This window comes from Sus scrofa, chromosome 15, assembly GCF_054392235.1.
Source record: "Sus scrofa isolate SSC_HxYL_T2T_F1_AM1 chromosome 15, Sscrofa_HxYL_maternal_Yorkshire_Landrace_v2.0, whole genome shotgun sequence".
Classification (NCBI taxonomy): domain Eukaryota; kingdom Metazoa; phylum Chordata; class Mammalia; order Artiodactyla; family Suidae; genus Sus; species Sus scrofa.
In genome coordinates, this window is record NC_139397.1 from 97,307,030 (window position 1) to 97,321,243 (window position 14,214).

The window sequence follows — 14,214 nt, forward strand, 5'->3', positions numbered from 1 at the left end:
GGGCATCGCAGTCAGACACACACCAGTTTCTGGCATTTTGAAACCCGCGAGAAGACACCGAGGGGGCTTTCTTGCAACCATAAAGTACAAGAGAAAAGTGTGGTTTTATTCACGCACGGGAATGAAATGAATTTGGTAATGGAAAGCTAGAGGCCCACGTGGGGGAGGGGAAAAGGAGCGCAAGAAGAAAGGGAAACAAGCCTTTTTCTCCGGTGACGCGCGGTCACGAGGCGTTCCCCCGACGTGGGCGCTGGCCATTGGCCGAAACCCAGACGACGTCCTCGCAGCCACCCAGGCGCGAACGGCGGCTAGGGCGGCGTCGCACTGGAAGTTGGCTGAGCGCGCGCGCTCCCGGGGCCTGCCACGCCCCCACCCTCTGCCCGCCAACCCGCTCATCCAGTCCCTCTTCGCGCCCAGTTGGCCACGCCCTGCACCTATTCGCCCCTCCCCCCACTAGGCCGGCGGCGCGCGGAAGGCGCGTCACGTGGTCACTGGCCCCGCCTCTTCCTCTCGGTCCCATATTGAACTCGAGTTGGAAGAGGCGAGTCCGGTCTCAAAATGGAGGTAAAACCGCCGCCCGGTCGCCCCCAGCCCGACTCCGGCCGTCGCCGCCGCCGCCGGGGGGAGGAGGTATTAGGGGGAGAGTGGGGGGTTGATGGGTAATGGCCAGCATGAAGGGCCTGGCTCGGTGGGAGCGGGGAGGCCGGGCGGACCGGGAGGCTGTCCCGCGCTCTGCGTTGAGACGGGCGGTGGTGGGGGGAGGGGAACGGGCTTCAGAGGTTTTTTCGGGGCTTCTTGCCCGCCATGCCTCTCCTTCGTCTGCACAGGTGGTCTTTTGCTGCGAGGCGTGGCTGGGGAGACCTCGGGAGGGAAGTTGGTCCGCCGGCCGCGCGGCCTCGCATCCAAGGCCGAGGACGGCATGGCGGGCCTCGGCGGGAGCGGTTGGGAGGAGGCGGTGGGGGAGGGGAGGGGACGAGCAGGCACATCCGGGCGAGCTAGCAGGCGGGCGGCGGCCACACTGACATTGATCCGCTGCCGCGTTACGAAATGGCGCATTGGCACGCAATGGCCGCCGCCTGGCTCCGCCGCCGGGAGAACGTGGGATTGGAAGGGAGAGGAAGGAGGCGGCCCAGCAGAAAATGCCGCAAATGGCCTCGAAGCTTGGGGCCTAGTGCTTTCAAGGATGTTCTCCCGGTGCCTTAGGCCTTACATACCTCTCTCAGGAGAAGAGATTCTCTCGGCTGTGTTCTTCGCAACACTCAGTTGAAAATAATTTTTTTGTTTAGTTTGCTGCTTTAAAATACTTTTTGGTCTGCCATTTTTGCTGAACTACTTAGAATTATACGCAGATTTGCACCATGTGGGTTAAATACTGCATCTTAGAATTTGCATGTAGATGTAAAGTAGGAAATTAAAAACTTTTTGATACTCATGTTTTCTTTTTTCTGACGGGTTGGCTCACGTTGTAGTTTCTTGGGTATTTGTTTTAGAGGACTGCAGCTAGAGTCGAATTTTTTCTTTTACTTGAGATAATTTTCCTGTTACAGTTTCCGTCAACTTTGTGTAACGTCAAGTACATTTAATCAGAACTTGGAAAGTGAGACTAAGTGAAGTAGTACTTTAGGCTATTAATCATTTAACTTTTTTCCTAGCATGTCATAGTCTCTTCATATTAGATGCTTAATGTCTCTACTTTTAGAAGACACAGGAAGACCTTAGAATGTAAATGTGAACTCTTTTTAAGGACTTTGGATGCATATAAAGTGGCAGATCTTGTTTGTTAAATTGTGAAACGGTCAGGCCGTGTCTTAATTTTTTAGATTTCAATTTGTTTTATTGTGCTCCATTCCTGTCAAATAATATACTTAACACAAATCCTTTTTTGTGATCAAATAAAATGTTGTTATTGACATTTTTGGTGTTGTACAGCTGTGAATAGGAACTATTTACAGTATATTAGTTGTAACAAATCGATTACAAGAAGGTATCAAGCAAGATACGTGGTGGATTTTTTCATGTCTTTTTAGGAGTACTTATTTTAACATCTTTATTTGCTTGTAAGTGGTAAATTTCTCTAAATTTGGCATTCATAATGCAGGTTGTACTTCAGAGTTTTGTGGTTTAAAATTAAATGCTTGTTAGGGTGCAGACACAGGGGAAGACATAAAAAGAAATGGCATAGATGTATCACTGCATTTACAACACTTTGGTTTCTTAGGAAATGGTTTCTCAGTAGCAACTTCTAAAATAATTTGTCCCCAGACACTTGTAAATTGTAGTTCAAAATTACGGGACTTTTGATTGTGGAATTCTGTTGAGTTTCAAGTTTAGTTTTTAAGTGATGCTGGCATTTCAAAGTCTGGTTATAGGTTTTCTTGGTACTTTGGTCCCTTTAATCGCTGAATGTGTATGATCTTATTCCAATTTTTAACTGGACAAAGTGTTAACAGTACAAGGATTTGATGTTAAGTTTATTTGTAGCAGATTAAAAGGCTTGTGCATTTTTCTTAGCATTTGCCTACTAAACGAACTTATTAAAATGTATTGATTTGTTTATTCAGGGCCATGATCCAAAGGAACCAGAGCAATTGAGAAAACTGTTTATTGGTGGTCTGAGCTTTGAAACTACAGATGATAGTTTAAGAGAACATTTTGAGAAATGGGGCACACTTACAGATTGTGTGGTAAGTTATTAAAGGAACAAAAAAGGTTCTTAAAAAGGGTTAGAGCACCTGTGGAGGTGTTTCAGTGCTTTAAAATTTTTGTTTTCTAGGTGATGAGAGACCCCCAAACAAAACGTTCCAGGGGATTTGGTTTTGTGACTTACTCTTGTGTTGAAGAGGTGGATGCAGCAATGTGTGCTCGACCACACAAGGTTGATGGACGTGTAGTGGAACCAAAGAGAGCTGTTTCTAGAGAGGTGTGTCAATAATAACATGTTGTGTGACATGAAGTTGTAAACTTCTGGGGTTTTTTTTTTTTTTTTACTTAAATATATTTTATTTGAAGGATTCTGTAAAGCCTGGTGCCCATCTAACAGTGAAGAAAATTTTTGTTGGTGGTATTAAAGAAGACACAGAGGAATACAATTTGAGAGACTACTTTGAAAAGTATGGCAAAATTGAAACCATAGAAGTTATGGAAGACAGGCAGAGTGGGAAAAAGAGAGGATTTGCTTTTGTAACTTTCGATGATCATGATACAGTTGATAAAATTGTTGGTAAGTAGCAGTTTATCAGAATTTGAGAAAGCTGAAATGGCTTCTTTGCTATACTGAACTTGCTAAAAAGCTTATAACATTGTGTTGTGTACAATATTAGCATATAAAGTGTATGGTTCCGTTTTCATAAAGTGACTACACTTATATAGCCAGCATCCGGATGAAGAAATAAATATTAACATCTCAGAACACTCTTTACACCCTCAAAGTCACTACCTTTTTGATGATGTTTTAATGTTATATAGTGATAAAGGTTTTCATTTATATGTGCTTTTCCAAACTTCAAATAACTTTTGTTTGTTTGTTTGATTAAAATAAAATTTAGTTCAGAAATACCACACTATAAATGGGCATAATTGTGAAGTGAAAAAGGCCCTTTCTAAACAAGAAATGCAATCTGCTGGATCACAGAGAGGTGAGTAGTACCACATATACATATAAAATAGATGTAAATTGCGTTTGTAAAAATCTTAAAGATTCTTCTTGCCTGTGTTAAAGGTCGTGGAGGGGGATCTGGCAACTTTATGGGTCGTGGCGGAAACTTTGGAGGTGGTGGAGGCAACTTTGGCCGTGGCGGAAACTTTGGTGGAAGAGGTGGGACAGTTACCTTAATTCTAAGTACATGTCTGCCTAAAATTTATGAGTAAATTGAAGGTATATAATTTTAACTCACACTTTGCTTGCTTTTTCTTCAGGAGGTTATGGTGGTGGAGGTGGTGGCAGCAGGGGTAGTTATGGAGGAGGCGATGGTGGATATAATGGATTTGGAGGTGATGGTAAGTTTTTGTAACATTCGATTTTGCTTTTTAGGGCTGCACCTGCAGCATGTGGCGATTCCCAGGCTGGGGTGGAAACGGAGCTGCAGCTGCCAGCCCACGCCACAGCCACAGCAACGCTGGATCCTTAACCCTCCATGATTGAGGCCAGGTTTTGAACATGCAATCTCATGGTTCCTAGTCATGGGTTTGTTTCAGGTGCACCGCAAGGGGAGCTCCCTGATATTTTTACTTTATTTATTTATTTATTTATTTTTGCCATTTCTTGGGCCGCTCTTGTGGCATATGGAGGTTCCCAGGCTAGGGGTCAAATCAGAGCTGTAGCCGCTGGCCTACACCAGAGCCACAGCACCGTCGGATCTGGTGTCTGCAACCTACACCACAGCTCACGGCAACGCTGAATCCTTAACCCACTGAGCAAGGCCAGGGATGGAACCTGCAACCTCATGGTGCCTAGTCAGATTCGTTAACCACTGAGCCACGACAGGAACTCCGATGTTTTGACTTTATATACTTTATTAAGAATTAAGTATTTGTTGGAATTCCACTTGTGGGGCAATGGGATCAGCAGTGTCTTCGGAGGACTGGGATACAGGTTCAATCCAGCCTGGCACAGTGGGTTAAGGATCCATCATTGCTATAGTTGTGATCCCTGACCAGGGAATTCCATATGCCATGGGACAGCTCCCCCTGCAAAAAAAAATGAAGTATTCGTTTACATCCCCCCCCCCCTTTTTTTTTTTGGTCTTTTCAGGGCCTCAGCCACAGCATATTGCAGCTCTCGGGCGGGGGTTCGAAGCGGAGCTAGAGCTGCCAGCCTCTGCCACAGCCACAGAAATGCTGTGGCTTTGAGCAATATCTGACCTGCACCACAGCTCATGGCAACACCACTGAGCAAAGCCAGGAATCAAACCTGTGTCCTCATGAATGCTAGTCAGATTCATTTTCACTGAGCCATGACAGGAACTCTACATTTTCCTAATTTCAATTAAAACTTAACATGATTTGACCATTAAAATATGTTTCTAAACTAATAACCATGGAAGACAAGATTTTTTTCCCCTTTAAGATTTAATATTAAGTAGTTCTTCTTGGCTGAATTATTTATTGGTGGGTTTATTGTACTAGCAGTTGTTCATGTCTTAGAGGAAACTGCTGTTTTCCTTAGTGAAGTTTTTAAAAATTGAAAAAAAATTTTAATGTCAGAAGATACATAAGGTTATATATATAAGATATATAAGTAACAGTAGTTAGCAGCCCAGATTCTTGCTTTTCTATTCACCAGGTATTACCAAACTTTGGAGATATAATTCAATTCATTGGCCTGTTTTGCAGGTGCTTAAAAGTGATGGAAACTAGCATTCAATAACTTGACCTTTTGTACATTCGTGTTTGTGTAATAACTCGATTTATCTTTTTAGGTGGCAACTATGGTGGTGGTCCTGGTTATAGTAGTAGAGGAGGCTATGGTGGTGGTGGACCAGGATATGGGAACCAAGGTGGTGGATATGGTGGCGGTGGTGGAGGATATGATGGTTACAATGAAGGAGGAAATTTTGGAGGTGGTAAGCTTTCACTTGTTTTAAATATTCAATACTGTTTATAGTTCATTACAGGTGTTTGAAAACATTAAAACAGCATTTGGTCAAATTTTGTGTTCTGTAATAAAAAATCAAATGTTGGAAAATTTAACTGAGTATTCTTTTGCTGACTACATATAAATTGGCAAGATGTATTCAATTCTTATTTTGTGTATTGAAATGGGCATATATCAGTAATACTTGTTGCCTGAATTTTAACTTGGCACTAATTTTAAAGCTGAACAAATGGTTACTGTAAATTGAATCTGCAGGCATGTTGGAATGAATAGGATGTCATGGGGGTCTAGGTGACAAAAATGCTTTGACTCTTAATATGTCACAAGTATGTCAGTGACAGAAGGTTTTTCATAGCAGTCAATTTGAGATGTTTTTGTCAGTGGTTTAAAAGTTAATAGTGTTTTGATGGTGTTTAGTATTATGAAGAAGTGAATTAATTGCTCTAGGGTATAGCCTCCAATATAAACAAAATATGATGGCTGTCTGGACAACATAGTTTTTTGAGCCATCTTTCATTTTGTTTCCCCTTCTACTTATGCCTGAGGTCTGCTAGTGGGCCTCTGGTGGAGAAAGTTTTCAAAGAGTTGTTTGTTTAAAGTGTTGTAGAGCATGCTGCCATGATTCTCAAAAAGTGTGTATATTTTAAAAGGAAAGTAACTGTAGGTCAGCCACAAATAAAACCTTTGTAATTTCAGGTAACTATGGTGGTGGTGGGAACTATAATGATTTTGGAAATTATAGTGGACAACAACAATCAAATTATGGACCCATGAAGGGGGGCAGTTTTGGTGGAAGAAGCTCGGGCAGTCCCTATGGTGGTAAATAATTTTTTTCTATTAAAATTCATCATAGTGTTTTAAATTGAAAACACCTGTATATTTCTTTTAAAACTTTAAATTATGTTCCCAGGTGGTTATGGATCTGGTGGTGGAAGTGGTGGATATGGTAGCAGAAGGTTCTAAAAACTCAGCAGAAAAGGGTAGGTATCTTTAAATTTTTATTATGATGATAAAGAATATGTGGAACTGTTCACTGAGTGTAATAATTTTTTTATCCTGTATTATTCAACAGGCTACAGTTCTTAGCAGGAGAGAGAGCGAGGAGTTGTCAGGAAAGCTGCAGGTTACTTTGAGACAGTCGTCCCAAATGCATTAGAGGAACTGTAAAAATCTGCCACAGAAGGAACGATGATCCATAGTCAGAAAAGTTACTGCAGCTTAAACAGGAAACCCTTCTTGTTCAGGACTGTCATAGCCACAGTTTGCAAAAAGTGCAGCTATTGATTAATGCAATGTAGTGTCAATTAGATGTACATTCCTGAGGTCTTTTATCTGTTGTAGCTTTGTCTTTTTCTTTTTCTTTTCATTACATCAGGTATATTGCCCTGTAAATTGTGGTAGTGGTACCAGGAATAAAAAATTAAGGAATTTTTAACTTTTCAATATTTGTGTAGTTCAGTTTTTCTACATTTTAGTACAGAAACTCTAACAAAATGCAGTTTTGAAGGTGTTTCCTTGTGAGTTAACAAGTAAAGAAGATCATTGTTAATTACTATTTTGTATGAATTTTGCTAAAGTTAACTGTAAAGAAACACCTGCTGACTTGCAGTTTAAGGGGAAATTTATTCTCCCCATTTCCAAACCATGAAATGAGTGGGCTCTGACATGTGGAGAGAATAGATATTTGTATGTTTGCAATGTGTGTTTTAGATAATAGAATTGGGTATTTAAATTAGCATATTTGTGAATTTAATAGCATTAAGATTTACCTTCAAATGAAAAATCTCAAAATTCCTATTTGGTTTTTGTGCATTTTCTTTAAAAATGTAATCATATGATTTTAGTGTATTAGCTTTGCTGAGAGTCCTAGCTGTGTTTAGAACATCTCCATTCTGCATTCACCTTGGTCACATGTGAACTGCTCCCATAGTTTTATTTGGGTGTAAAGGATGTCTGCTGCCCTCTGTTTAAATTTGGGAAAGGGGTAGTGAATGTTTTCCCCTTCCTCCTATCTTATAAAACATTTTTAAAATTTTCAGATACAGGACCACTAAGCCTGCTACATCTGAGCAAATTAGTGGCTGCCTTTTTTTTCCTTTTTAAAGCACAAGAGGCCCTTAAATCTTTGGTTATTTTCCTTGGTTTAATATATATTTTTTTGATACAAGCTCTCAGAGCAAGAGAATAAAAATCATGCATTGTTGAACTCTTAACTGGCTGGCATGCTTTCCTGTTTGTACCCTGTGCATTTTACTGGATGAAACCAAGGATAGTCTAGATATAATCATCACAAATGACTTAACTGCATTAGAAGTGTAGCACAGTTGCTTAGTACAAATAAGCTTTTTACTTCCCAGAGACCTGAATTCAAATTTGGATAGTCAGAGTTGTATTCACTTAAAATCCCAAAGAACACACTGTTATTCCATGTGTATGCTTGAACCTAAATCATGTTGGTATGAATTAACAATTTGTTTGGAAGACCCTGGTTGAGAAGAGTTTTAGGTAACAAGGTCATATATATAAAAACCAACGTCTACTGTTTTGCGCCAGCTAGTGCTTACAATCTCATTCGAGCCCTAAGTATGTGCCCTGCTGTAATTATTTCTTTGGCAGTTGAACGTTGAATTTGAGATTCTTATTTTTGTTTTAAGAAGTACTAAGCAAAACAAGCAATAAAAGGGGGGATGGGGCGTGCTAGTGTTTGAATATGCTCTCTTGTTGCTCTAATTCTGTGCCTCTGTGCATTAATATTTGGCTGCATGCAATGCCAGCATGGAAATTGGTCTTCACAGACACTGCAGTTTTCCAGAAAACACTCACAAACCAATAAATGTAACAGACAACATTCCATTTGTTAATGGACATATGTGAATAAGCAGTGTAGAAAATAGGCTAATTATTAGAAAATGGTTAAGTCGTTAACAACTTCAAGTGTGGTTATATAAATGGACACTGTCAATGTTCATAACTTAAACCTGGGTACATGGTCAAAGTAATGCTTGGGAAACATTAAAATTAAGCTAAATTGTCTCAAGTTCTTTTATTCATATAATAAAGATTGAAGGAATGGGGGAGATTAACATTTCCTGTTTCTATGTTTGTGAAATTGTTTGACATAACCTTGACAGTATCCTTTAATGGAATATGAGGTTAATTGTACTGTTAACAAACTTTCTATGTTCTGGAACTAGTTTAATAGTGAAAATATTGTCAGTCAAGTTGATGTCTGCAACCTATAAGCAGGTGAAATCTTGTGTATGTGACCTGTTTATAAGTTGTATTAGCTTAGTTCTTGTGAACAGTGTGGAAAAGTTAAGCCATGAGGAGAGCGATTTAACCAGCTTTAAAGGACCTAAGATGTGCTTTTTAAGCACAGAGTGGATCAAAGGAGACTCACTAAGACAGGACTTCAGCAGCCTTTTGAGTATGGACAAGTCAGCATAAATAAAGAATGACAAGGCAGCAGCAAGAGCTTCAACTACAGAGAAGTGAAGGCATAAGATACTATGGTGATAGTGAGCAACTTTCCAAAAGCTAGTTAAATCTGCTTATTACAACTGAAATATCGAAGAAAGTCTAGCAGGAAGGAGCTCTTCGCCTTTTGGAACATCAATGAGAGATAGTTGGCCACAGTCACTAGGTCTAGCATTTAGACCTGCGAGGAAGGGCAATAAGCATTAGGTAAGGCTTGAATTTGAATTTTTTCACTAATTAAAGAGTAATTTTTTGTAAAGCAAGGTAAGAGTAATCTTTTTGATTTGCAGGTTGAATGAGAACCCTACTTGCCTAAATGAGGAATGTCTTTCCTACCATCTTAAATACGAAGGTTTCTGGCTGGGTAAGGTTTGTAGCTCACAGTAAAGCCTGATGACACCATTTGTTTCCCTATAAATTTATATTACATATTTTCAAACTATTAGGTACATTGGCAAAAAAAAGCTTTAAAATTTTACCTGCAATAACCATGAGCATTCATCTAGAGTCAGAGATAATTCATTGTTGGTGTCTCTAGGGTGAAGTCAAGAGAAAGAGTGACCAGATTTTTTTTTTTTTTTTTTTTGAAGGGTTTTTGTAATAAGCATGACTTGTAACAAGCATTAAGCTTCCAATCCTCTTCCTAGGGAAAAAGAATGAACTTTCACAATTGTCAGATCATACAGGTATTCAGGTGGCCTCATACATAAATACGTTCTCTTGCATATGACTATAGGGAATTATTTGGATTAATAGAATAAAATTTTTGGTTCTTTTTTTTAGTTTTTTTTGTGTTTAACCTGTTACCCAGAAGCAGTGGGAGCCTACTTACACTAAAGCTCCTTTCTAAAAGACAAGCTTTTCCAAAGAGTAGTTAAAATGTTACTCAATTATTATTCATACCAGATGCTGATTGTTCATAAGGGCTATTACTGCTGCCTTAGAAGGGCTTGTTGAAATTTGAGATTAGATGTTAAATCACTTTTTAAAAAAATAACACTTGGTGGGGCAGGTGATTAAAACTGGTTTCTAAATTAAAAATCAGTGAAGTTCTTACATAAACAGGAGTAGTTTGCCATAGACTTTATTTTCAGAAATGGTTGGGTCTCTTTCTGTACCTAAATGAGGGATGAATTTCTACACATCACCAGAGAATGAAGTGTTCAATAAGGTAATAAATAGCCTTTAATGACAAATTATTTACAACATGGTTTTTAGTAAAGCAATTTCCTAAGATAGAAAACGTTTTTTAAAAGCGTGGTTCTTTTCCAGTCCATCTCATTTCTTTATGAAATAAAGTGATTTTTATTTAAATGTAGTTCCACTGTTATTTCTGAAAAATAGGATGCTCCTAAGTCAGCACCAGTAAACAAAAGGATATTTTATACAAGGGGAGATGATGAAGGCAAACCCTAACTGATTTTGTCAAAGCAACTCTTAGGTTACAGCTTCCCACACATTTCTTTAGAAAAAAAAGGGACAAACTCAATTTACATTTCATTACTTTAAAAAAAATTGGTATCAAAGACAATTTGTTAAGGAACAGTTGAAATACACTTGGTTTTGAGAGTTCTAATACTAAGTCACAATTTGAAATATCTAATGCTGGTGTCTTGGAATTCCAGTACTGTCACAAAGTAGTGAGCATGCTAATGTGCAGGGGTAATAAGGATATATGAACAAGATTACTTTTAAATTTCAATGTTTTACTCTGATTTTTTAAGACTTAAGAGGTGGTCTGTAATGGATTCAAATGTTTCATTTGTAGTATAATGAAATGTTTACAGAAAGATAACTTTTTCATTAAAATATTTTTAGAAATGTGTGTGTTGTTTTGTCACTTCACAAGGTTCATGTGACATAAATGCTGTATAGGTGGACATTACATACATTACTAGCAAGTTAAAACAGGAAATTTAGAATAAGTTGTCACATATCAGTTTAAAGGATGTGGATTCTATTCAATATGAAACAAGTGGATTGCATGAGAAATAGGTGTGGAAAAAATCAGTTTATTACTACCTAAGGATTTAGGTCTTGAAGGATGTACAGTACATGAGATAACTTGGGTGTTAGGTGAGGAACCAATGAACTTGGAGGAAAATTATAGTTAAGGCTAATTAGGTGAAAAACAATTTGGGATAAAGATAAAAGGATCCTGATGTTGGAAGGTACTAGGTTGTTTTTTGCTTTGGAAGTGTTGGGTTCTTAATCTTGAGAAGGGTTCTAGCATTTTGTGGTATGGTGGTGGATTGGGGAAAACTTTAGTCTTAAACTGTTCTGCAGTTTAACCCATGTAAAGTGATAAAATCTGTTGGAGTTTGACAAATTGGTGAGGTATCATTTTAATGGGATTTTTTTATATAAGCACATGTATTTGGATAACATTGATGTTAACGTGAAAAGTTGTTAAAGACCATGTGAAATGCTTTGTGAACTGAAGCATTTCACAAAGGTTTTTTAGCTGTTAACAGGATTGTGACCTATTTTGCTTGTGTTCAGTGTTGATTTCATAGAGTTTATGCAGTGGTTTTCTGTGCAGCTCTTAAGTATCTTCTAATTCTAGTTTAATAGTTGAGTCGTAAAATAAAATTTACATTTTCTCAGAATGAAAATACATTAAACTGCAAAATTTTAGGGAATAAGATAAATTGGAATCTCCCCTGTACTCATAGACAGCAGTTATTATTTTGTTTTACTTGTATTTTGCAAAAGTGGGACTCTGTTAATACATTAGGTTAACAATTTAGAACTGAATAGAAAGTACTAAGGAGTTGGGAGAAGAGTAAGGTAACAGGTAAAAGTATGTCATTTTTATCACATTTTTAGACAGTTGGGTAATGGTAAGGTTGCATTAAACTATATTCATCTGGTAGAGGTTAAGTACTAAAAGCTAAGAGATGTGGATCTATACAGTTTTACTTCTCAGATTTATTGGTGGCAAATACAGATAAATAATATATACAAGGGTGGTGTCTCAACAGCTTTGAAGATGCAAAAATTAAGTTTCACTACATGTATATAGCCATCACAGTAGTTAAAAGAGCTTATCACAAGGATGAAGGGTTCTATCAAATTTTAACTAGCAGTATCCGGAGATTAAAGTGTATTTTTCTTTTTTCGCTGCCCTATATAGAGAGTTCCCTGCCCGGGAAACAGCAGAGCTGCAGTGGTCTATGCTGCAGTTGCATCTGTGACAACATGGGATTTCTTAACCTGTGCCAGGCCAGGGATCAAACCTGCAACCTGGCATTGCAGAGATGCTGCCAAACTCTTAATTTTCTTTCTTAAAAAAGCATTGTATTAGTCTAGTTCTGCAGACAAATCTGGAGAGAACTGCGTCAGAGAGAACTGATAAGTTATTTAGATTTAATCTCAGTTGTCATCTACTCAACACTTTTATTCAGTAGATACTGGAAGAGGATGCTATCAGGTTTTATCAGTAAAATTTAAATTCAGAACTGAAGGTTGACCTTGGTCAAGTTACTTGGGGTTTTTTTTGTTGTTTTCTTTTTGCCTTTTCTAGGGCCACTCCCACAGCACATGGAGATTCTAAGGCTAGGGATCTAATCAGAGCTGTAGCTGCCAGCCTACGCCAGAGCCGCAACGTGGGATCTGAGCTGTGTCTGCGAGCTACACCACAGTTCATGGCAGTGTGCTTTTTTTTTTTTCTCTCTTTTCTTTTTTTTAATGTTCCCCTTGGCAGTTTGGTGATGCCAGCAGACCTCTTAGAATGATTTTATATGCATTAAATACATAGAATTAACAGTTTCATTCAGGATAGTTAACAGAAGTTAAGTTTGACTCAGTAATATAAAAACATCAGATAAGGCTAGTGGTGGGTCTGACTTAAAATTTTGAAGTTGTGATTATAAGTGTTTTGAGATACTTCACAGTATCTGTTTTGTTTTGTCACACCCATGGCACATGGAAGTTCCTGGGCCAGGGATCAAATCTGCACCGCAGCAGGGAAGGGAACTTAGAAAATTAGGATTTTTTAACTAATGACAAAATCAGAGGTACTGCAAATACCGTTGTATTTTGTTGCTTGTAAACATTGAAGGAGATGTTTAATTTCATTAAATGTTAGTGAAAGAAGGAATTTTTGCTGATCAAGCTATTGTCAAGATTCAGAATTCTTGTATTCACATAGTTTGTTTTTGCAAAAGAGTTAATAGCTTGACCTCGGTAAGTCTGAAGGTTAAATATGATGATGGGTTTTGTTTTTTTCTTGGCTGTACCCATGACATGAAAGTTCGCAGGCCAGGGATCAAACACATGCCACAACATTGACCTTGGTCGCTGCGGTGACTTGTAGGATCCTTAACCTACTGTGCCACAAGGAAACTCCAATAACAGGTTTAAAGAGCTTATACTGGTGCCTGGTCCATGGTGCTTAAGGAGATAGTATTTCTCAACTTTAATGAGTGACAGTGAAGTTAATGCCAATGTGAGGGTTTTTTCCCTCCATGTAGCATTAAGGTTCTTACAGTCTTTTAAGTTTTCTTGTTCTCAAAAAGTGGAAACTGGCCTGGTAAATATTTTTAAAATAAGAATTAGAATTACTTTGTATCAGTTATAAGATTTAAAAACAAGAATGGGTATGGGAAGTAATATCAGGTACATTTTTATCCCCACCACCACCACCTTTTAGGGCCATACCTGCAGCATATTCCCAGGCTAGGGGCCCAATTGGAGCTGCAGCTGCCAGCCTACACCACAGCCATAGCAATGTGGGATCCAAGGTACATCTTCCGACCTTCCCCACAGGTCACGGCAATGCCGGATCCTTAGCCCACTGAGTGAGGCCAGGGATCAAACCCACATCCTCATGGATGTTAGTCGGGTTCGTTACCACTGAGCCATAGCAGGGATGCAGTTGAGCAGCCTCTCCATAGGCTATAGAATAAGTCCTAGCAAGAACATTTTTAATGTAACATGCACTAGCATGCTATATTAAGATTTCTAATAGAATGCTTGATATATCTCAATCCAGCAGGCACAGGTGCCCATTTTAAAACTAGAAACTTGAGTTCAATAAGGCTTAACAATTGCATAGCCAAATTTAATCTGAGGAGGCAGGTATAAGTGTATTGCACATTCAGATGGAGAAATTAAATCTGAGAGTTCCCCTTGTGTGATGG

The 14,214-nt window shown here is 38.8% G+C and overlaps 1 protein-coding gene and 2 long non-coding RNA genes across 11 annotated transcripts in view; 2 read left to right on the top strand and 1 right to left on the bottom strand.

Annotated features, from left to right (window-relative positions):
• The window catches only part of LOC110256983 (uncharacterized), a 218,842-nt gene extending 218,308 nt beyond the window's left edge, over window positions 1–534 (bottom strand). For both annotated transcript variants that reach the window (XR_014829811.1, XR_014829813.1), the window contains exon 1: window positions 202–534. This is a non-coding gene — a long non-coding RNA (uncharacterized LOC110256983). The remainder of the gene's footprint in view (window positions 1–201) is intronic.
• LOC146396001 (uncharacterized) overlaps window positions 1–14,214 on the top strand; it is an 881,025-nt gene that overhangs the window by 790,706 nt on the left and 76,105 nt on the right. The window lies entirely within an intron of this gene.
• On the top strand, window positions 519–10,891 carry HNRNPA3 (heterogeneous nuclear ribonucleoprotein A3). Of its 8 annotated transcripts, none has more exons than XM_003133501.6 (11): window positions 519–630; window positions 2,562–2,684; window positions 2,774–2,920; window positions 3,010–3,220; window positions 3,546–3,635; window positions 3,719–3,814; window positions 3,916–3,996; window positions 5,418–5,561; window positions 6,290–6,412; window positions 6,504–6,573; window positions 6,666–10,891. In XM_003133501.6, the coding sequence occupies exons 1-10, from the start codon at window positions 559–561 to the stop codon at window positions 6,554–6,556; spliced, it is 1,140 nt and encodes a 379-aa protein (XP_003133549.1). In that variant the 5' UTR covers window positions 519–558; the 3' UTR covers window positions 6,557–6,573; window positions 6,666–10,891. The 8 variants fall into 8 exon arrangements, with proteins under 8 accessions (XP_003133549.1, XP_005672036.1, XP_005672037.1 ...); XM_005671979.4 differs by having other exon boundaries at window positions 9,361–10,891; XM_005671980.4 differs by having other exon boundaries at window positions 5,418–5,558.

Bases quoted from the DNA above. Each gene is read 5' to 3' on its own strand.
- HNRNPA3 (XM_003133501.6), top strand. From the start codon at position 559: ATGGAGGTAAAACCGCCGCCCGGTCGCCCCCAGCCCGACTCCGGCCGT. The intron at 631-2,561 runs GTATTAGGGGGA...TTGTTTATTCAG, and splicing joins GCCGCCGCCGGGGGGAGGAG to GGCCATGATCCAAAGGAACC. The intron at 3,997-5,417 runs GTAAGTTTTTGT...TTATCTTTTTAG, and splicing joins TAATGGATTTGGAGGTGATG to GTGGCAACTATGGTGGTGGT.